This window comes from Anabrus simplex, chromosome 11 (genome assembly GCF_040414725.1).
Source record: "Anabrus simplex isolate iqAnaSimp1 chromosome 11, ASM4041472v1, whole genome shotgun sequence".
In the NCBI taxonomy this organism is placed as follows: domain Eukaryota; kingdom Metazoa; phylum Arthropoda; class Insecta; order Orthoptera; family Tettigoniidae; genus Anabrus; species Anabrus simplex.
Window position 1 is genome coordinate 125,833,071 of NC_090275.1, and position 24,154 is coordinate 125,857,224.

A 24,154-nucleotide genomic window follows, 5' to 3' on the forward strand; every position below is an offset into this window, starting at 1 on the left:
TGGACAACTTAGAAAAGACCAAAATTCTCAATAACATTAAAGGCCATTGGTTGTGGCATTATACACAACCATTAACCCAGCTCAAGGGAGATAGGATCATCTTCCCTATCCTTCACTTGAGTAATTCTTGTATGCCGCATCCACGTTGCGGGGGGTGAGTATCCTCCACATAAGTAGGCCGGTGTGAAGGAGAGCTAAGTTCAGGCAGGGACCCAGTCTCATGGGGTATAACGTGGAACCCATGTCCAGGTTACGGGTGAAGACCTTAACAATATCTTAGGCAGACAAGGAGACCTTCGGAATGGCAAAGATGGTGGATGACGCAACCCATCCTCTCTGGGGAAAATTACAAGAGGAAACCACTGCCTTGTGGAGAAGAGGGATCTTCAAGGGCTAAGGGAGTAAACCCCAAGAGAAAATCCTCAGATGGGTTAGGCTTAGCAGGTCAGCAGATGAGTAAATTTGTACTTGCTTTCAACTATAATACAAGCCTCGCATGGAAGTTTAAAAATAGAAATGGAATTGACAAGTCTCTGACTACAGCTGCACAGTATGATGGTAATCCTGATGTTCGTGCAAGTGTTAGAGCAGAGAACAAAACCCGATTTGGAACAATAAATATTTTAACAATGAATGGGAAAGAAAATGAATTAATTGACCTAATGGAGAGATGAAAACTCAACATCCTGGGAAAGGGAAAGGAATGAAGAAACTGAGAAAGGGATACAACTTGTACTGGATGGGTAACAGTAAAGAGCAAAGAAATGGAGTGAGATTTGTAGTGAATCAGAATGTTGAACCAGTAGCTGAAGATGAGTATGTAAATGAAAGAATTATAATAATGCACATACATGTAAACAAGGAACTACTGAAGATAGTACAGGTGTATGCTCCACAGACAGAATGTAGCGTGGAAGAAAAAGAAACACATATTGTTGGAGATCTGAATGCTCATGTGGGAACTGATAGAATAGGATATGAGAATGTTTTTCCCACATGGGTATGGTGATAGAAATGAAGATGGAGAGAAACTTGTTGGACTTCTGTATCAGAAATAACCTGATAATAAAGAACACATGGTTTATGAAGAGGAATAGCCATAAAATCAGCCGATATAGTTGGGATGGACAGTATGGAACACTCAGCGATTTTATAATAATAGACCAAGAATAGGGAAGATACATCATGAATACGAAGATAATCCCCAGGGAAAGTATGGAGCATGATCATAGATTATTAATTGTGGAATTACATACATACATACATACATACATACATACATACATACATACATACATACATACATACATACATACATACATACATACATACATACATACATTATCATTGTAGACTGTTATGCCTTTCAACATTCAGTCTGCAAGCCTCTGTGAATTTACTAAATGTCGCCACAATCCTCTATTTGCAACTAGTGCTGCAGCCTCATTTAGTTCTATCTTATCTTTAAATCGTTAGAAACTGAGTCTAACCATCGCCATCTCTGTCTCCCTCTACTTCTATTACCCTCCATAACAGAGTCCATTATTCTCCTAGGTAACCTATCCTCCATTCGCCTCACATGACCCCACCACCGAAGCCGGTTAATGCGTACAGCTTCATCCAATGAGTTTATTCTTAAATTAGCCTTTATCTCCTCATTCCGAGTACCCTCCTGGCATTGTTTCCCACCTGTTTGTACCAGCAATCATTCTCGCTACTTTCATGTCTGTTACTTCTAACTTATGAATAAGATATCCTGAGTCCACCCAGCTTTTGCTCCCATAAAGCAAAGTTGGTCTGAAAACAGACCGATGTAAAGATAGTTTTGTCTGGGAGCTGACTTCCTTCTTACAGAATGCTGTTGATCGCAACTGCGAGCTCACTGCATTAGCTTTACTACACCTTGATTCAATCTCACTTACTATATTACCATCCTGGGAGAACACACAACCTAAATACTTGAAATTATCCACCTGTTCTAGCTTTGTATCACCAATCTGACATTCAATTCTGTTGAATTTCTTACCTACTGACATCTATTTAGTCTTCGAGTGACTAATTTTCATCCCATACTCATTGCACCTATTTTCAAGTTGCAAGATATTAGACTGCAGGCTTTCAGCACAATCTGCCATTAAGACCAAGTCGTCAGCATAGGCCAAACTGCTTACTACATTTTTAACATCAATAATTTCAATACGGAACAATGAAATTTTTATCTTTAAATAACTGAATCCCTCCCTGCCATTTTATACCTTTCAGCAGATGATCCATGTAAACTACGAACAGCAAAGATGGAAGATTACAGCCTTGTTTAACCCTGTAAGTACCCTGAACCAAGAACTCATTCTACCATCAATTCTCACTGAAGCCCAATTGTCAACATAAATGCCTTTCATTGATTTTAATAATCTACCTTTAATTCCATAGTCCCCCAGTATCGCAAACATCTTTTCCCTCGGCACCCTGTCATATGCTTTCTCTAGATCTACGAAACATAAACACGACTGCCTATTCCTCTCGTAGCATTTTTCAATTACGTGGCGCATACTGAAAATCTGATCCAGACAGCCTCTCTGTGGTCTGAAACCACACTGGTTTTCATCCAACTTCCTCTCAAGGACTGATCGCACCCTCCCTTCCAAGATGCCAGTGAATACTTTGCCTGGTATACTAATCAATGAGATACATCGATAGTTGTTGCAATCCTTCCTGTTCCCTTGCTTATAGATAGGTGCAATTACTGCTTTTGTCCAATCTGAAGGTACCTTACCAACACTCCATCCTGGTATTACTACCCTATGAAGCCATTTCATCCCTGCCTTCCCACTATACTTCACCATTTCAGGTCTAATTTCATCTATTCCTGCTGCTTTATGACAATGGAGTTTATTTACCATCCTTTCCACTTCCTTAAGCATAATTTCACCAACATCATTTTCCTCCTCCCCATGAGCTTGGCTGTTCACAACACCACCAGAAAGATTTCCTTTTACATTGAGAAGATGTTCAAAATATTCCCTCCACCTCTCCAGTGATTCCCTGGGATCTATTATGAGTTCACCTGAATTACTCAAAACACTGTTCATTTCCTTTTTCCCTCCCTTCCTAAGATTCTTTATTACTGTCCAGAAAGGCTTCCCTGCTGCTTGACCAAGCCTTTCCAGGTTATTACCAAAATCTTCCCATGACTTCTTTTTGGATTCAACAACTATTTGTTTTGCTCCGTTTCTTTCATCTACATACAAATTGTGGAATTAAAACAAGTAAAAATCCCTAAAATTGTATTAAAGAAGAAACCAAAGATCAGGATTTGGGAATTGAAGGAGGAGGATAAAAGAATGGCATTTCAAGACTGTATAAGAAAGAAGTTGCTTAACATGGAAATACAAAGTGGAGAAGAAGAGTGGGACAATTTAAGACATACATTTGTGGAAGCGGCAATTGAGGTTAAGGGAAAGGAGACACAATGGTGGTTAGACAAAATGAAAAAATATATAAAAGAAAGGAACAAGGTGAAGAACGAAAGGGATAAGGAAAAGCAAAAAATGTATCAGTGGGATGAGTATAAGATAGAAACGTTACATGTGGAATACAAAAGATTGAAACTAAAAGTAAAGAGGTGTATCAAAGACGAAAAGTAGTAATGTTGGGGAGAGTTTACCAACAAAATTGAGCAAGATAGTGAAGAAAATCAGAAACTACTATACAGAGTAATAAAATCGAAAAGAATAAATCAAGAAAAAATCAGAGAGAGAAGATTGATCGATAGTACATGACGAAAAGGGTCTTCAGAAGGTGATGGCAAAATATTTTGAAAAACTTTATGAGGATGACCTTTGGAGGAAGGAAGAAGGAGATAAGAAAATAGAAATAATAGATGGAGAAAAAGAAGAGAACCCGATAACATGGTTGGAACTTGTAAGGGCAGTGAAAGTAACAACTAAAGGTAAAGCAAGTGGAAAAGACGAATTCAATGCTGATATGACTAAGGTAGCAGGAAGCATTGGACTACAGTGGCTATACCGAGCCCTCAGTGCCATATGGAAGGATGAAAGGATACCTGAAGATTGGCAACAAGGAAGCATTGTACCACTGTTCAAAAAAGGAAATAGGAAGAAATATGAAAATTATAGAGATATAACTCTATTATCGCATGGGCTAAAAATAATGGAGAAAATCATAGACAAAAGACTGAGGGATATAATAGAAACACAGTTAGAGGAAGAACAATATGGCTTTAGACTGAATAGATCAACAATAGACTTGATATTTACGGTGCTAACGATAATGGAAAAACACCTGGAAACGAACAAGGAAATCATATTCGTATGTTTGGATTTGGAAAAAGCTTATGATAAAAAATGTATGGGAATTCCTACTGAAAAGGAATGTACCAAAATCATGAATTAACAAGATAAACATGTAGTATCATGAGAGTAAAAGCAGTGTACAATTGGGGAGTGGTGACTCTGAAACATTTTATACAAAGGCCTCAAGTAAGGAAGTGCACTGTCGCCATTATTGTTCATTATATTGATAGATGAAATAATAATACGTGTAAAACAGAGTATCAGTAGTGATGAAGTGAATGCTTTGGTATTTGCAGATGATGTGGTGATTTGGGGAAAGGGAGAAAAGGAAGTACAAAGGAGACTGGACATTTGGAATGAAAATCTAAAGGAGTTTGGAATGGTAATTAGTTAAAAGAAAACTGTAGTCATGCACTGTGGAAAAGAGAAGCCAAGTGAACATAGACGGAGAACGGTTAGAGAATGTAGAACAGTTTACATATCTGGGTAGCATTATTAATGGAAGTAATGAACTCAATCCTGAAATTAATAACAGAATAAGTAAAGGTACAACATTTTATCATCAAGTCAGAGAGCTTTCATGGGATGACAAAGTACCCAAGAGAACGAAATTAACATTATATAAACAGTATTTCATACTAATTGTTACATACGGGCTAGAAACACTGGTAACTAATAAGAGACAAGATAGTAAGATCCAAGCAGTAGAAATGAAATTTTTAAGAACATCGGTTAAAAAGACAAGAAGAGATAGAATTCAAAATATTAAAATCAGAGAAGAGCTAAATATAGAACCGTTAGTACAGAAGATACATAAAGCAAGACTGAGATGGTTCAGACATGTAAAAAGAATGGGAAAAGAATGGGTAGCAAGAAGGGAATTAGAAAGAGAAGTTAAGGGAAAGAGACCAGTTGGAAGACCGAGAAGAAGGTGGATGGATCAGATTTGGAAGGACATTAGAGAAGCTGGATTGGATGTAGTGAAAGTAATGGAGCAGGAAAAGTGGAAGGACAGAAAGAAGTGGAGGAGGCTTGTTAACCACACCTGGATGACTGGAGTGGGATATTGATGATGATGATGATTATTATTATTATTATTATTATTATTATTATTATTATTATTATTATTATTATTAAAGGAATCTTTTTGTGGGCCAGACTAGTTAACGATGTTTTTGCTATAGTGGGTGAATGGGAAATTAATAGTGAACCAATCTTAGATATTTTGAATGAGATAGACCCATATATAAAATTTACACTACAATTCGATGAATTTTTTGGATCTAACTTTAACTGGTCGAAACAAAAAAACTTTCTTTCAAAATATTCAGGAAACCCACACAATCTATGAATACTATTAAACGATGACTCGCTTCATTCTGGAGCCCAGAAAAGAGCGGCATTTTTAGCTTAATCCACAGAACCGTCAATATCCCAATGTTTGAAGATGATGATGCTTGTTGTTTGAAGAGGCCTAACATCTAGGTCATCACCCCTAATGGCACGAAATGAAATGTAATGACAATTTAAAAGTCCAAAATCTTCCACTGACCAGAATTCAAAACGTGATGACAAAGAATGGATGGGTGAATATGAATTTAAAACAATCAGTGGATCCAACTTGCAATGCCGCAGAAACTATCTTAAAATAATTGTATTACTGACCAAGGGACTGCTTCTGAAGCACAATCCTGAATCGATGATGCTTGTTGTCTAAAGGGGTCCAAAATCCAGGTCATCGGCCCCTCATAATGGTATTTATTACTAGTAAAGTAGAACCATGGTATTTGTCATGTTGCGGTACTAATCAAAAGGAGCGAATACTCACGGTATTCCACACATTATGGTACTACTCACAGATAATTTAATACACATGTGTAACGCAGACCTATGGTGTTTCTCATATTGCGGCGCCACTTACAGGCAATACAAACCTATGGTGTTCCTCACATAGGTGTACTAATCACAGGGACTCGTACTATCCTGTGGTGTAGATGTTGATTCCCATAGGGAACCTAAAATATTTGTCCCGAATGAGTAAATTTATAATACCAATATAATGGTCCGTTGTTGGACATTATAAATTTTCCAGCTAACTCATTCTTGGTTGCCTGCGTTTCGCCCTCGTGTGCTAAGTTAGGCTCGTCAGTTGGGACTTAGCACACCACCCAAGACGCAAGGCTAGTGCATACCGTGGAGGCCACTGCATAGGCTATTTGAAGCCACCAGCAGTGCCAGTGCACTATGAGAGCTATGTCTCATTTCCAAAAATAGATGCCTGCCTGGCCATCAAATGATGTAGATGTTGATTCCCATAGGGAACCTAAAATATTTGTCCCGAATGAGTAAATTTATAATACCAATATAATGGTCCGTTATTGGACATTATAAATTTTCCAGCTAACTCATTCTTGGTTGCCTGCGTTTCGCCCTCATGTGCTAAGTTAGGCTCGTCAGTTGGGACTTAGCACACCACCCAAGACGCAAGGCTAGTGCATACCGTGGAGGCCACTGCATAGGCTATTTGAAGCCACCAGCAGTGCCAATGCACTATGAGAGCTATGTCTCATTTCCAAAAATAGATGCCTGCCTGGCCATCAAATGATGTAGATGTTGATTCCCGTAGGGAACCTAAAATATTTGTCCCGAATGAGTAAATTTATAATACCAATATAATGGTCCGTTATTGGACATTATAAATTTTCCAGCTAACTCATTCTTGGTTGCCTGCGTTTCGCCCTCGTGTGCTAAGTTAGGCTCGTCAGTTGGGACTTAGCACACCACCCAAGACGCAAGGCTAGTGCATACCGTGGAGGCCACTGCATAGGCTATTTGAAGCCACCAGAACCAAGAATGAGTTAGCTGGAAAACTTATAATGTCCAATAACGGACCATTATATTGGTATTATAAATTTACTCATTCGGGACAAATATTTTAGGTTCCCTATGGGAATCAACATCTACATCATTTGATGGCCAGGCAGGCATCTATTTTTGGAAATGAGACATAGCTCTCATAGTGCATGGTACTGCTGGTGGCTTCAAATAGCCTATGCAGTGGCCTCCACGGTATGCACTAGCCTTGCGTCTTGGGTGGTGTGCTAAGTCCCAACTGACAAGCCTAACTTAGCACACGAGGGCGAAACGCAGGCAACCAAGAATGAGTTAGCTGGAAAATTTATAATGTCCAATAACAGACCATTATATTGGTACTATCCTGTGGTGTTCCTCACATAGTGGCAACGCAGACCCACGGTACTCAGTATAGCCTAAGCGTGGACATGTTGAGTAGGCAGTCCCGGTAGTGAGAGAGGGGAACAATACAGGGCAGTAATAGGAAGATGGCTGGGGAGAAGTGAAATTAGGAGGGACTAGAATGGTATTGGGAATGAAGGGAGAAATGATGCTGACAGCGACGGTGATTATAGTAATGCTATGGATCGGAGGAGTTGAATTGAACCCTGGGCCGCACTCCAGCGGAAGCATGAGTTGGGAAGATGTGGAGCTAATCAAAAGAGTTGTAAAAGGGGTGGTTGAAGAGGTGTGTGCATTTGAGCAACTTAAAAATTTGATACAAGAGCAAACGAAGGAGTTCGAGAAAATGAAGGAATGGTTTTGAGAAAAGGCGGATGACACAACAGCCAAAGTGAGAAACAACGCCGAAGAAGTTGCATCATTAACGGAGAAAATAAGAAGATTAGAAGAGGAAGCGCTGAAGCTTAAATCAGAAGTAGAAATCAGTACACAAAATTGGAGAAAGAAATTGCCTACTTATATATGATGTGCCTGAGGAGAAGAGGGACAACAAACTGCTTACAATTTATAAAGTGGTGGACCTAATTCAGGGGAAAATGAAAATTAATTTTAGTGAAATAGACGATGTGGCGAGAATAGGGAAAGTAAAAGGAAATAGGCCGATTAAAGTGCAACTGTTTTCCATGTTGATGGCCGATATAGTGATGGAAAATGCGGGTAATATACAGAGGGAAAAAAATATGGATCGGGAGAGACATGGGAAGTGAAGGGATCAGGAATGCCAAAATTCTTAAGAAGCATATTATTTGGGCCAGACACCAAGGTTTGAGAGCTTCTATCAGGGGACAGGAACTAGTAGTGACAAATGGCTGCTAGAAAAGTATTTGGACCATGACCAAATTACTGGACCTAGAGGAAGATATAACACAGGAGGAGATGTGTATGAGGAAGAGAGTGGAAGAAAGGCAAGTTATACACAGCAGTGTTGGAGAAGACGGACACGGTGATAAGGAAAATACCAAGGAAAACAGGAAGCTGAATGAAGAAAGACAGAGAGTGGAGCTTAGTGAAAGTGTGATCGTGAATAGCGAAAAGGGAAGGGCGGTGGACAGTAGTGTTTCGAGGCTATCAATATTAATTACTCGGAAATGCTTGATAGATAATTTCGAGTTACAGCTTCAATAAATGAGGGGATTTTATGTGGATTTATCATGTAGAGAACCATTCTACATGATCAGATTAATGGGAAATGCGCAGGTAGCGAATATCTTGAAGTGAGAAAGACCAGATGCCCGGCTCTGACAGGACCAGGAAAACTAAAAAATCCCCGGAGTAGTGTGACCGTTCATGACCTCGTCATACGTATATAGAGACATCCTGTAGAAAGAATATGCTGTTTTCTGCGCGGTTCTACGTTAAATAGCCGCCGAACGGGGATACTCTTGACGGTTCCGGGATGCGAGCCGCCCCCCCCGTAGAGTCACGCGCCTCTCCTCTCGTTGCGCGTAAGTGAGAAAACAGGGAGTACAGGCGCCCGTAAGTGGAATTCTTTCTCTCTCTGAGCGAGAGAGCTGGGGCAAGCGGGATGTCACATGACTGAGAGGTGAGGCCACGAAACAGCCTCAAGGAAGTCGTCCCAACATTCAAGACGATATCACCCCATGTATTCCCCTAAATATCTGGTGGTACCAATGTATAGCTTTCAACTGTTTCGAGGCTATCAATATTAATTACTCGGAAATGCTTGATAGATAATTTCGAGTTACAGCTTCAATAAATGAGGGGATTTTATGTGGATTTATCATGTAGAGAACCATTCTACATGATCAGATTAATGGGAAATGTGCAGGTAGCAAATATCTTGAAGTGAGAAAGACCAGATGCCCGGCTCTGACAGGACCAGGAAAACTAAAAAATCCCCGGAGTCAAGCTCCACCTACTTTAAATTGGTACTGACGCTTTCATAATTACAGGCGAGCCCGTGAAAAATTTGCAATGAAAAATGATCAACGAAAAGCGGGATGAACATGCTTTAATTTGATACTAAATTCAAAGTGTAAATACACCTGCCAGCGGAGTGAGGTGTGACAAGGGGGCGTGGACTGATTCCCCCTCCAGAAATAATTCGTTCCACCATATAGGCGAGAGGCAAGAGACCAGGGTACCCCAGTATATTCTGTGCCTTCGGTGTAATCAACAGGTCTATTCGTGAGTGAACAGTTACTATGAATACTCAGTGTTTTACATTGTGGAAATTCCTCATCGAACAGTGATATGCAATAGTCAATGACAACATATAGTGAGTGACAGTGCGTTGCAAGCCAGATATTGATCATGCTTCTAATGCAGCCTGTAATGAGCTGGATGTGAATTATTTTTTTAATTCGGATTATGTGTCAGAGAGGCGCGTGGTGTTCAAGATATAGTTCGATCACAGTGTTGCAGTGAGATTCGAACCGACGACATCAGTGATTGGCATTCAGCCATTGGTTTATAGACCGGGCAGTGTCCGGCGTATTCGCTCTAACGCAGTGAGTTGCACATTGGATTAAATATTATTGAAGCGGAGTGGGTCGATTGATGACCGATATAAAAAGATATAGTAACACGTATGTTCAAACCCTGCGAGTGCGTCCGTCTAGCGCTTGGTGCTCCTAGAGTCAACTACAGTATTTATGGAGAACTAGTGTGTGCAAGGGAAGGCAATGGTGTCGAGCTGCAGGACAGACTAATAATCTAGGGCTAGGATACTTGAATATACATATGAGTACCTTTAGCCGAGACAGATTTAAAATGCACGACACACTTAGTGCACTTATGACACATTAATCCTTCCTCATTGCATGTGTGACCTACGAGAACTTCAGGGCTGGTGAGCGGTCCGCTGTATAGTCACTTCAGCACGTCAGGTATACTCTGGACCTTCCAACGACATCTGAGGATCCAAACAGCATGCGGACGAACCGGCAGATGAGGACCCTGGACAACCCTGCAGATATCAACGCCCCGATGACCGCCTAACCTGATGGATGTACTCCCTGAGGGTAGCGAACCGCAGAAGTGATAAGTACTCTTTCATTTATCTTGATAGCTAGTCACTTGTAGGGAAATAAAAATCATTTGCATGTAAATACCTTGAGTATCATTTGAGTATAATGCAGGTTTCAGGGATTATAGTTGATAAGATTTTCCTGTGAGATTTTCTTCGTGGCCGGAGCCACTCATTTCATTAATTAGGGGATATAATGCATGGTAATTAATAAGGCCCTAGTATAATTTACAGGTGACGTGATGTAGATAACGGGAATAAAGTTTCATTAGGTGATCCGATCGTCCAAGGCTGAGTTTAACTGCTACGAATCCTCACAAATTTCCTGATTAGTTATTTAGGATGATACGTCACCTGATGATAGAATCTCCTCCTGCATAGACTTAAGGCGGCATACTACGAGACGGCGATAAACAAAGTGTGGGGTGTACTTGAATTTATAGACACGATTAACCATGAATTATTTTTATTGTATTTTATTTTTATTCGGAAGGCTAGAGTCCTCTGGTTAAATGTGCATTGGTTTCGGGATATGAAGAGAAAAGGGACGGTACGTGATTTGTGAGTTCGTAAGTTTGAAAGTACAGTGGTGTGTACATATATGTGTTCTCCGGTAGAAGAGACATTTGGACGGTGAAAGGATGCCGTCACAGGGATAAGATGGCTGAGGGCAGATGTAGGGTGATGCACTGAGAGCGCCAATGAATCGCAGAAAGAAAGTTATTTTTGCGATAATACGAGTATTTGAATATAGCAAGTAAGTGGATAGCCTTGCTCTGTGGGTGAAGAAAAAGAAAATAAAAGACAGGCGAGCCGAAACGTTTGACAGGTTTATGGCCTGGGGGAATGAAAGGAGCTTGCTGGCCACTGTATGAAAAGGGATATTTTCAGCCCTCCCTTTTTTCTATAGTAGAACGAAACATGCACAATTCAAGATAAAGACACCGTCGCTCATATCTTAGGTATGACAAGTGTATGAACTCCTTCCACCTTTGTTATTATTATTAAAATAAAAACCGGGATAGGGTTTCAGGTTTTTTTTTTGTACACCCCACATATGGAAGTCCTGGGCTCGAGGCTCCAGGGTTCGAAGGAGACTGTTGCCCGCATGTGGAAACAAATCATGGAAGTCCTAGGCTCGAGGCTCCAGGGTTCGAAGGAGACTGTTACCCACATGTGGTAACAAATCGGAGCTGTACCAAGATCCTGTGTTATTGTTGTTTTTTTTTCTTCTCTCTGGCATGGAGAAGCAAATGCAAGGTGTTATGTTATTTCTTCCAGTGTGTGTATTATATGTTAGGTGATGCAATTTATTGGTTGTCGGTTGATGTGCCTGTCGTTTTTAGGAACACCGTTGAAATGAAATGTCACTTGTTATATTAACGCCTAGGTAGATCCCTATGAAACAGGCGTTACGAGGGGTAAATACTCCGTGTGATAAATCAGACGAGGTCATTAGCATAGAGAATGTGACATAGCTATCATGTATTTCGAAGGGTACTTAAGAATTTTAACAAACTCAATTAACATGATTCGAATGAATTGGGCGATACAACTCGTGCCGTAAGAAGATATGCCCTTGTAAATAACATATGTGTAAAATGCTTAACATAATAAGATTTTCGTGTGTTAGATAATTCAAAGGGGACGCCCTTTTCAGTGTGTTTAATGATTTGAAGGTTATGAAATGACAAATGCCGGTCTGAGAAAAAGACAGAAAAGGACATTCAAGCTCAGACCTGATTAATAATTAGTGTAGTGTGTTAATAAATATTTCGGCATATCTGTCTGTAATGAAATTTCAAGCGTTTTCCTTAGTTAATTAAAAGTGTTTTTGCAAAATAGACGGTATTCCTTCTCATTAGTAATGTGTTCGTATTCCCCTGCTATCCGAGACTCTTTCCCCTTACTTAGAATTAAATAGTTTGAGCCCCCTTCCGGACATACCACGAACCCAAGCTCTTGAGCCAGCCAAAAGAAACTCAAGTAGGGGTGATGGCTTTCGATTCCAGGGAATGTCCAAGGGTCTCGTCGAATAAATCCTTACAGCCACTTTATAAGCCAATTAATATAAATTGTTATGCACTGGAGCCCTGGACAGGTGCAGTAGGGTGAGAATAGGAAGGTTTAGGGATACAGCTACGGGCACAGCAAGTGAAGAGGTAAGCCAGAGAAGTGAATTCAGTGAAGTAATGGATGTGCACAGTGATAAGGACAAGGCAGAGGTACCCAGGCAGAGAATTGAACTGTGTATGAGCAAAGGAAGTAGGAAGAACTTAGGAGGGAACAAGAGTTTAAAGGACCTGTGCGGAATGAAAAGAAATTATGAGGGTTTTGTAACAAGAAGCAAAAAACTAATAATGTTAGTAAGTAGTTGTAGTTAATATATTTTGGAGGAGAGATTATAGTGGATATGATGGTGTGATTATAGTGGGTATAATGAAATTGTTCGTGAAATGGGTTCTGGAGATGTGTTTATGGTGAGAGAGAGGATGATGGAGGTAGGTGTTTGGATTTTGAGTAAGCTGTATTTGGTATGTAAGTGGTCGGTGGTTTATGGTGAAAGTATTGGTAAAATGTGTTTTGGAGGTGTGTTCGTTGTGAGACAGAGGGAAGGATGAGGTGGAGCTGGAGGTATATATTACTGAGTCATGTATGTAGAGGTCTGTATGGAGGGAATCCGTTGAAATGTTTAAGTGTGGAGATGGAGAAGTGGTGGAATACGTAATGGCAGAATTAAAGTGTTGAAAGGGAGGAGAATTGATAAGTGGTGCTTGTTTATAGGAACTGTGATTGTGTTTATTTTAATGAGTTGGTAATGGCAAAATTTAATGTGGAGAATGGCTGGGTATTTAAATGAGATTAAGCGTGGTGAAATATGATGAGTTGTAACAGAGTAGTAGTATAAGGATTAAATTGCAACGTGAGCAGAATGAGGTGCACATAAGCGGCTGGTGATGTAAGTCTAGACTCAGCTAGCAGAGTGGTATGGTATGAGGAATGAAATGTGTAAAGGTTTGCCTGACTAGACAGGAGGGACAAGAAGGTCGTTGATATTGGACATGCCATGCAGGGATGGAAGATGACTACTGTGGTGACCCTCACCTTGGGGGCTACGTTTCCGGAGTATCCGATGGACCTCATGGCATGTCCAAGGAGAATCGTGTTTCCTTTTCTTTGATTATTATTATTATTTTGTTTATTTACTCTGTTTTTTGACCGTTCATGCCCATTGCATGCCAGGTCTGTGGATCACTAATAGGGGTTGATCATGGCCATATGGCAGTGCATATGGGGATTGATTGCCTCTTAATGCCAGTTTATTTTATTTGGCTGGTTTTTTATTGTATTTCATTTAGGCTACATGTAATTTGAACTATGTATTGGGTGAAAACAAACAAACAAACAAACAAACAAACAAACAAACAAACAAACAAACAAACAAACAAACAAACAAACAAACAAACAAACAAATAAATAAATAAATAAATAAATAATGCTACTAATCACAGGCCATGCCCTGACCCATAGTGTTTCTCACATACTGCTACTAATTACAGCCAACGTAAGCCTGTCGTGTTCCGCACGCAGTGGTACTAATCACAAGTAGCGTAAATCTCATACTGATTCACACTCTGCTGCTAGTAATTACAAACCTATTGTGTACTTAATATAGTGGTACTACTTGCAAGTAAACGTGACCCATGGTGTTCCCCACGTGATGGTTCTAATTACAAGTAGTTCATGGTTCTAATTCGATCATCCCTTGGTCGCCCCTTTTAATTTCCTCTTACGACAGGCAGAGGATACCTGGGTGTATTCTTTGTCTGTGGCCTCCACCCACATGGGGTAATGTCTGAAGAAAATTTTAAGAAAGAAATGGATATCGTTTATAACATAGCTGACGGATCTCTCTCTTTCCTAGCGTTTATCCCAAATTATGGGGTCCGCTGCTTAGCTACATCTCCTTCATTTCATCCTATTGCTGACATCTTCAGGTTTTAAACCAACGTCATGCAGGTCGGCCTTGATATTGTCATTCCACCGCTTTAAAGGCCTTCCACGTGGTCGTGTTCCTCCCGCATCAACTTGGAGAGCTGTTTTAACAACTGAGCCATTCATAACGTGACCGTACCAGCAGAGATGCACTTCCCTCACTTTCTGCACAATTGGAGCAACACCAAGTCTTTGTCGAACATCTTCATTTCTTATGTGGTCACATCGAGTCAGTCCAAGAGTCCATCGAAGCATCTTCATTTCTATTGTATGAAGAGTCTGACCGTGCTTTTTTGTCATTGGACGACATTCTTCCCCGTATATAGCTGCTGGGCGTACCACGGTCTCATAAATTTTTGCCTTTAGATTGTGAGGCATCTTTCTATCGCAGAGGACTCCAGTGACTTGTCTCCACTTTAGCCAAGCTGCATTTACTCGTGCTCGGGTATCAAAAGTGGCATCACAGTTCGAAGTGACAACTGACCTTAGGTATTTAAAATGCATGGTTTTCTGACAGTCTTGATTATTGATCCTTATGGTCCCACTAGTTTGGGGGCCACATTCTAGGTATTCGGTTTTCCGGGCGTTGAGGTGCAGACCATTCTCAGCTAATTTGTCACTCCAAGTTTGTGTCTGGCGTTGGAGTCCAAGGCGTGTTTGTTGGGCAAGTACCACATCATCCGCATGAAGAAGGGTCCAGCGATGCAATGTCTGTATGTCAGCCGTTGCTGTATCCAAGCAGAGGATAAATAATAAAGGTGATAGAGCTGAGCTCTGATGTACACCCACGGTGATATCAAAAGGCAGAGAGATTCCAGCTGAACTCTGGACCACACTAGTTGTATTATGAAACATAAGTTGTACCAGGCTTACATAGACTTCCGAAACTTCATGACTACAAAGAGCTCGCCAGATAAGGTCATGCGGGACTCAGTCAAATGCTTTTTCTAGGTCCAGAAATGCCATGTGTACACTCTTCTGCCTCTCCCTAAGTTTTTCCATCAATAGACGTGTGTAATGGATGGCATCAATTGTGCTGCAGCCTTTAACAAATCCACACTGGTTGGATGTTACTGTGACAATGTTTCTGAGTCTGTTGTCCAGCACTCATTCAAATATCTTCAGTGTATGGTAGAGGAGTCAAATAGGGCGGTATGTTGAGCAGTTGCTCACATCTCCTTTACCCTTCCAGATTGTGACCATTGTGCTAGTTGTCCATGCACAGGGAAGTTTGTTCTCGATGATGATCTGGTTGAAGAGTGCGGCAAGGAATTCTGCAGCGGGCTTGCTAAGAATTTTCCAGATTTCTGCTGGTATGTCATCTGGGCCAGTTGCTTTACCATTCTTCATCTTCTTTATGGTAATCATTACTTCCTCTGCCATAATCAAGGGCACGGGTACATAGACGGGATCAGAGCTTGCAATCGGTGGATGATCAATTTCTTTGTTGCTGATATCTGCAAAATAGTCTGACCATCGTTGAAGGATAGCTTGTTGGTCTCGTAGTAATTTGTTGTCAGCTCCCTTGATATGCATGACGTATCCAATGTCCTGGGTTGAACGGTTATGGAACTTCACAAGGCAATAAACGTTATTTTCTCCTGCCGGTGTGTCAAGCTGGTTGTACAGATCCTGGTAACAACGATCTTTTGCAGCAGCCACTGCTCTTTTCGCTGCTGATTTCAGCACTTTATACCTCTGAAGGTCAGTATCCAGGTGTGTCTTCCACCTTGGCTTAAAGGCTACCTTTTTCTCCTTGATAGCTTGTTGGACTTCATCATCCCACCACCAAGTCTGTTTATCAATGTACTTTCGCCCAGGTTTTGTTTTTTCCAGAGTTACTGTTGCTGCCTGATGTATCTGTTTTACAGCATCTTCCCACATGTTCTCAACTGACTGGTCAGGCTTCACTAAGAAGTTGGTTAATGCTGTCTTCATTTCATTCTTGTGGACATTCATTTTCCATCACTTGATACGCTCAGGTCCAGTTTTAGGTGTCTTAGAACGTTTCACAGTTTTTCAAATATGCAGAACAAGCAAGCAGTGTTGGGTGGCAATGCTGTTATATGGGATCACTTTGGTATCCATTACAATCTTTAGATCTTGTTGTCGAACCATCCAGTAATCGATTTGAGTTGCATGATCTGCTGCAGTTGCGTACAGATAGGAAACGGTAATTCTGATTGGTTTCAAACCACTAAAGGAGTGCAACCTTTTCACCCTTATTTTTTATCACTGTCATGAAGTCATGAAAGAAATTAAGCAGAAGAACAATATGGATCAATGCATTTGCATTTGCAGATGATGTAGCAATTTGGGGAAATACAGAGAAGGAAGTCCAAGAGAGGCTGAACACCTGGAATGAACATTTGAAAGCACACGGATTAACAATAAATAAATCGAAAACTGTTACTATGTCTGTCAACAGGCAGAAGAAGAAAGGAAAAATAATGCTGGAAGGTACACAGCTTGAAACAGTAGACCAATATAAATATCTTGGGTGCATCATTTCAAGTGATAACAGAATACAGCATGAGATTAACAACCGCATTCAAAAAATCAGCTCAGTTTTACCATCAAGTTCGGAACCTCCTCTGGAACGAACAAGTTCCCTTAAGATCAAAGCAGATTCTATTCCAATCATACTTCACCCCTATACTAACATATGGCCTAGAAACCTGCACAACAACCCAACAAGTGGATAGCAAACTACAAGCCGCAGAAATGAAGTTCCTATGTACTATGGTACAGAAAACAAAAAAGGACAGGGTAAGGAATGAAAGAATAAGGGAGGAAGCTGGTGTGTACCCATCCCTGAATGAAGAAGTGACAAGGGCCCATTTGAAATGGTTTGGCCATGTCAAACAATTGGACGATGGAAGGACAGCAAAACAATGGCTACACACAGTCATGGCCGGAAAACGACCGGTAGGAAGACCTAGGAAGAGATGGCTGGATCAAGTGAAAGAGGACATAGGAACAAGAGGAGTCAGCTGGGATGTCGTCTTGAGAGAAGAGTGGTACATGGACAGACAGAAGTGGAGAGTGGTCGTAAACCACACCCGGGCAACTGGAGTGGAAAACTGATGATGATGATGATGATGATGATGATGATCTCCACTGGTAAATGTAGCTAGATGTGTTATCCTTTTCTTGAAAAATGTGTTGGTCACAACTAGGTCATGAGCCTATGCACAATCAAGTATATGACATCCCTCATCGTTTTGCGTGCCATGACCATATCCTCCATGACATCGCCCATATCCATCCCGTTGAGATGCGACATGTCCATTTAAGTCCCCTCCAAGGAAAATGAACTCATCTGGAGGAATTGTTCCAAGATGTTCATCAAGAATCTTCCAGAACTCTGTACCTTAATTAAGGCCACAGCCACTTCCTTCCCACTCCTAATTCTTTCCTATACCATCACCGCCATAAGACCTATCTGTGTCGGTGAGATGTAAAGCAAATTGTAAAAAAAAGAAAAATAACAATTTATTCTGTAACAAACAAACAAACAAACAAACAAACAAACAAACAAACATTTTCCCCGTAAGGAAGCTGCCCTTGAGGACAAAGTATACTAGATACATGTCCTTAGCTCTAATGATGGAGCCTTTCAAGACTGACAAGATGGTGTTCCTCATTAGTGATGAGGGGAGATTCAGTCTTTCGCTGAATATCTCGAATGCCTCCGGAATTGTTCCCTCTTGCAGACCTATTACAGTGATATTCTCGTCAATTGTAGTCTGTTCGTATATTCTCTTGTTTTTCTCACCCTCCTTGCTAGGCTGGTTAGTGTCTAATTCAAATCAAACAGTATATCCTCTGACTTCGTCTCTGGGTGTATTTCTGTTCTCCAACAAGCTGTGAAGTTCTTGATGCACAAGATAGCCAAGTTTCGCCATGGAAGCAATATCCCAGGACATGAGAAAGAGTTTCAAAACTTGTTACAGCTATTGTCCCGGGACCTCTCTGGCACAGATCAAACTATAACATCAGCTGTAATTTTTTAAGTGTCTCACCATTCCTTCATGATGCATTCCTTGGAAGATATTTCTTAGAAAGACAACACCATTTCCTTTCTGATGGAGCCAACACCATTTTTTGTGTGTGTCTTATTTTCCTCAAATCCAGGAAACCATCTCTGACATTTAATAAACTATTGGCAGATGTTGTGCAAAGTTTTTGGAGGCAAAGTGTTGCTCTCTTGAGGCAGGTGCCTTACTTGTATGGATTTGCAAAGGTGAAATTCTGTTCATGTGGTCAAAACTTCATTTTCAGTACAGTATGAAGAATTTGATGTAACTTTACAATACAGCTGTTCTGAGCTGCCCAGCTATGTTTCAGCACTTAATTATAACAATGTTGTTGATTATTTCCACTCAACTTAAGGCCAAAATTAAAACAAAAACATTAAATAAGCTAACATTTGTCAATAATCATAAGTCCAAATTCCCATAAACAATATAAATATTAAATAGCCCTACTTAATTGTTCAAATTACTTTGATTGTTTGCCCTTCAAGGAGATACATACATACATACATACATTATCATTATAGACTGTTATGCCTTTCAGCATTCAGTCTGCAAGCCTCTGTGAATTTACTAAACGTCGCCACAATCAAGGAGATAATGGTGTGTAAATTTATTGAATCAAAGAAGTGCATTTTGAAGAATGCCAAAATATGCCATTACAAAACTGCTGTCAGACCCCAGTTCTTATATACTGTGGAGACCTTATTGATTAACAGGAAAGGCCCCATGGACAACCTGAAAAAAATCGAAAAATATATCCTCTGGAAAATTCATGCGCTAAGAGTGCTCCCGGATGGACTGAACAGTTGGAAACACTAGCACGCGATGTAAGTTCAACGGCAGGCTTACTCATCAAAAGCTACAAGACTGGAAGAATGTGGCTCAATGAAGTAAATAAAAGGCTTTGCTTCCTCTGGGATTTCTGAAACTGATGTCTCAGATCGCCCTAAGCTCGTGGTCTCCCCTACCAAAGGTTGTTAAATCTTGCAACCTTTTTCACAGGAAAAAGTAATAGCAGGACTCAAGAGGTACAACGAGGTGAAGTACAATATAAACATGGCGGATAGAGGAAGATTCTCAAACACATCGATTGAAACATTGATGAGAGAATGCTTTACAGGCCACTAGGTGGGGATGATGATGATGATGAAGTAAAGAGACATACGGGGTTTCTGTGAAGGGCTGGCTCTCAGACACGGTCTTGCAGGCCTCCCGTCTCCTCAGCTTGGTCCCCTTTATGAGGATAGAGAGCAACACTCCCAACACCAGGATGCCGGTGAGAGACATGTTGGTGACGCGGTCTCCGTACACGTCCAAGATCTCTCCTGCGCCCAGCGTCAGAGTCACACCGAAGATCTCTGAAGATGCGTTGAGCAGACCCGACGATGTGCCTTCTGGCACCGGGTACGTCAGCTCTGCTGCGAACTCGTAGCCCACACCCAGGTATCCCGTCATGAAGAACCTGAAAAAGAAAGATGCAGTAAACACAAGGATCTAGATAAGTGGTGGGTGTGAAAGATATACAACTCTCTTAGAAGAAAGGGGAAACATGTGACTTGATGAAGACAGAAAAAATAAAAATGTCATTAAAACTTTGAAACATCCCATTGATTTTCTGTCATTCTGCGAGATTAAAAAAAAAAAAACATAACACAAGTCATGATATAGGCTTTTGGGCTTACACCGTGTCAAGAAAATAAGGTGAAATTCTCTAAGTTTCGGAGAGAACTGTGCTCTGCGTCATCAGAAGAAAATCTCGACTGTCCATGAGAAAGGCTTCTTAAACAAAGAGCTTTGAATTTAGACATTATAATAGAAATGGAAATGGTATGTTCATTCGTCACCAGATGGCTCCCTGGACACAGTACAGTGCTAGCATTCGAAGCGGTAGCTGACAGAATCATCAGAATCAGTCTAAGAGGTACACATAACATGTGTACGTAACATATGACGTTGACAGGTGTATGACATTGACACAAGCCTAGGATGAAACATCTGGCGATGAGGAACGTGCGAATTTGGAAAACACCAAGACGAAATAACAATAGTGAAGGGACAGGGAAGGGAACTACCTACATAAATCCTTAATGGCTGGCAACCAGGTATTACTTAATTGATAGCCAGTGCCCCTGTTGAAATTGTTAGGATTTCTACGAATTTCCACAGCTTCCCACATAATCCTGGACCTGTAGTGTCTAGTGTGGGTAAGAGCTCAAGCAACTTGGAACATGACATCATGACCCGACGATACAGCGTGCTCAGCTATTGCCGATTTGTCTGGTTGGTTGAGAGGAATACTACGTTCATGTTCCTTGATACAGGTACCAATGGACTGGCATACTTCGCCGATGTATACCTTAGGCATAGATATCAAGGATAATTTAATAAAAAACCACCTATTCAATAATAATGGAAAGTATTGAATAGGTGGTTTTTTATTAAATTATCCTTGATATCTATGCCTAACGCCATCTTCAATACGGAACAATAATGAGAGTTGTTACTTGTAAATTGATGTATACCTTACCGCAAGTACAGGGAATTTCCTTGGTTTTACCCAGACTGTGAACAATTTTAGTGCCGGACAAACTGTCCCCACTTTTACATCCTGGGGTATACGAAATTCCCTGTACTTGCGGTAAGGCAAACATTGGCCAAACATGCCGGTCCATTGGTACCTGTATCATGGAACATGAATGCTATATTCGTCTCAACCAGCCAGACAAATCAGCAATAGCTGAGCACGCTCTATCGTCGGGTATGATGTCATGTTCCAAGATGCTCGAGCTCTTACCCACACTAGACACTACAGGTCCAGCATTATATGGGAAGCTGTGGAAATACGTAGAAATCCTAATAATTTCAACAGGGACACCGGCTATCAATTAAGTAATACCTGGTTGCCAGCCATTAAGGATTTACGTAGGTAGTTCCCTTCCCTGTCCCTTCACTACTTCTTGTTTCGTTTCAGACAACTAAGGACCACGTCATTTCAACTGTTTCCTTTGAGCTTTAATGTTGGTCCAGTATTCCTTCATTCGTATACGGTGTTGCTCCTTTCGCTCTTTCGTCCATGCCTTTCCAGTTTTCAGTTTCGGCTTTGGTTGGAAACTCTGATGTTCTTGGAGTTTTTTCTTAAGTGGGTCACGCTCTTGGATATCTTCAAATGAGATCCCAATCTCCTGCAGATCTTTCTGTACTTCACTGAACCATGCCCCATTGCCCTTTTTTCTCTTGGAGGAAAGTGAAAATGAGGTTGGTTAACCGTGTTGACTTCATTCTGGCCATGTGTCCATAAAAAGTAATCCTCCTTTTTCGCATCATGTCGGTTATTTTCTCCACATGCGAGTACAACTCCTGGTTGTGCCATCTCCTAAACTTGCCGTTGTCTTTGACTGGACCTACGATTTTCCTCAAAATCTTTCTTTCCTTGGCCTGCAATTTCTCCATCATGCCTTTTTTGTTCACGGCGAGACATTACGCTGCACATAGAGCCTCTGGCCAGATGACAGTGCAATAGTGTTTGATTTTTGCATTAAGAGATATAGATCTTTTGTTATAGACATTTTTAGTCAGATGCTAAGCCATTTCCATTTTATTCATGCATGAAGCAAAGGCTTCTTTTTCAGACATGTTAGGTTCTATCCATTCAGCAAGATACTTACATTTTTCAACTTGCTTGACTTTTACATGTGTCCCTTCTAGCTCACTTGGCACCAGTTTGATGTCTGTAATGAATTTTATTTTCTCAAAGGAGATTTGGAGGCCCGCCTTTGCAGCTTGTGATTGAAGCTCGTTGATCTGCTTTGTAGCCAAATCCAAGGAATCAGCAAAAACCGCGACATCGTCTGCAAATGCTAGACAGTCAATTGAAAGGTACCTGTTCTTGTGGCCTAGTGTGACTCTGCTTTCGACTCCTTCATAACTCATTTCTCTGCACCATTCACGGATCACTGTCTCAAGAACGCAGTTGAACAACAGAGGTGAGAGACCATCTCCCTGCCTAACTCCTGTCCGTATTTCAAAGGCATCTGAAGTCTCTCCTCTGACCTTCACTTTTGAGATTGTGTTGGTGAGAGTCTATTGGATGATCACTCTTGTTTTACCGTCCAAGCCAAATTCCTGTCCCTTCACTATTGTTATTTCATCTTGGTGTTTTCCAAATTTGTACGTTCCTCATCGTCAGATGTTTCATTCCAGGGTTGTGTCAATATCATACACCTGTCAACGTCATATGTTACGTATACATGTTATGTGACCCTCTAAGACTGATTCTGATAGTTTCGTCAGCTTCCGCTTCAAACGCTAGCACTGTACCGCATCTGAGGAGCCATCTGGTGACGAATGAACATATCATTTCCACTTTTATTACAACGTCTAAATTCAAAGCTCATTGTTTAAGAAGCCTTTCTCATGGACAGTCGAGATTTTCTTCTGATGACGCAGAGTACAGTTCTCTGTGAAACGTAAAGAATTTCACCTTATTTCTTGACACGGCATAAGCCCAAAAGCCTATATCATGCCTATAAGTATGAGCCATGAAAGCATCAATGGCAATATCAAAACAAAACACATTTGCTCCTGCATATTTGGATTCATCATGCTCCAGCTAAGTATCAAACGCGCGCTCAATCACAATATCACTTTTCACTGGATGTCCAACAGAACTTCACCCAAAAGGGTCTGTTTCGATATCCTCCTAAGATATCTCCAAGTGTTTGTTCACTGCTTAAAGGCAAATAGTGGTTTCTGATAATGCTGAGGGGAATTAAAGTGAGGGAAAACAATTAATTTAGTTTCATGCAGGGCTGTCTTTCTGGGGGAACACCGAGAGGACGAGTACCTCTACACTTTTAACTCCTTTGCTGTCTGCTCGAGTATGTACTCAGGCTTGTGCAGCTTTGATTGTAGCTGAAAATGAAAGCAAACTCCATATGTTCCACATCGTTGGAATCACAAAGATATTCTTTTTACAATATCACTGCTTTAAGTATTTATCCTCCTTATATGGCTGAACTAGAGACAAAAGAATGTTTCTTTATGCCATAGCTTGCTCCTAGTGCGGTGTCTCATGTTCTTTGCTAAATTAAGCATTAAAAAACGAGAATTGTATCATGATAATGATTTAGTTAGTGGACGTGAGAGTTCAAGTGAACCTATTGATTATGAAAATATCAATCCTGATAAAGATGACTGGTATTCTCGATACTGTTTTATCAGCAACAGGTGGTGGTTGGTGACTGGACTGCACACTTCCGTAAACTGCCCTAAATTTGTAGATTCTGTTTCTATCACCAATAAACTGCAATTTACTGGGCAAGCAGCTTTGAAAATAGATATTCCTCACAATTTTACAGAACTGGACTTCTTTGAATGAGTTATAGTTTGTAACACTTTCAACACTATGCCTGTACGAGATACGGGTGACTTTGTGCAGGACAGAATGTGATGTCGTGTCTTTGTGCCTAACAGAGTGTGGAACTGACCTCCAACATTCATAA

General features: G+C 40.7%; 1 protein-coding gene across 6 annotated transcripts in view; it reads right to left on the bottom strand.

Annotated features, from left to right (window-relative positions):
* Nucleotides 1-24,154, bottom strand: part of LOC136883455 (heme transporter FLVCR2) — a 475,112-nt gene that overhangs the window by 16,980 nt on the left and 433,978 nt on the right. For all 6 annotated transcript variants that reach the window (XM_067155765.2, XM_067155762.2, XM_067155764.2 and 3 more), the window contains one exon: nt 19,819-20,115. In XM_067155765.2, coding sequence (XP_067011866.2) covers nt 19,819-20,115 — 297 coding nt within the window. The remainder of the gene's footprint in view (nt 1-19,818; nt 20,116-24,154) is intronic.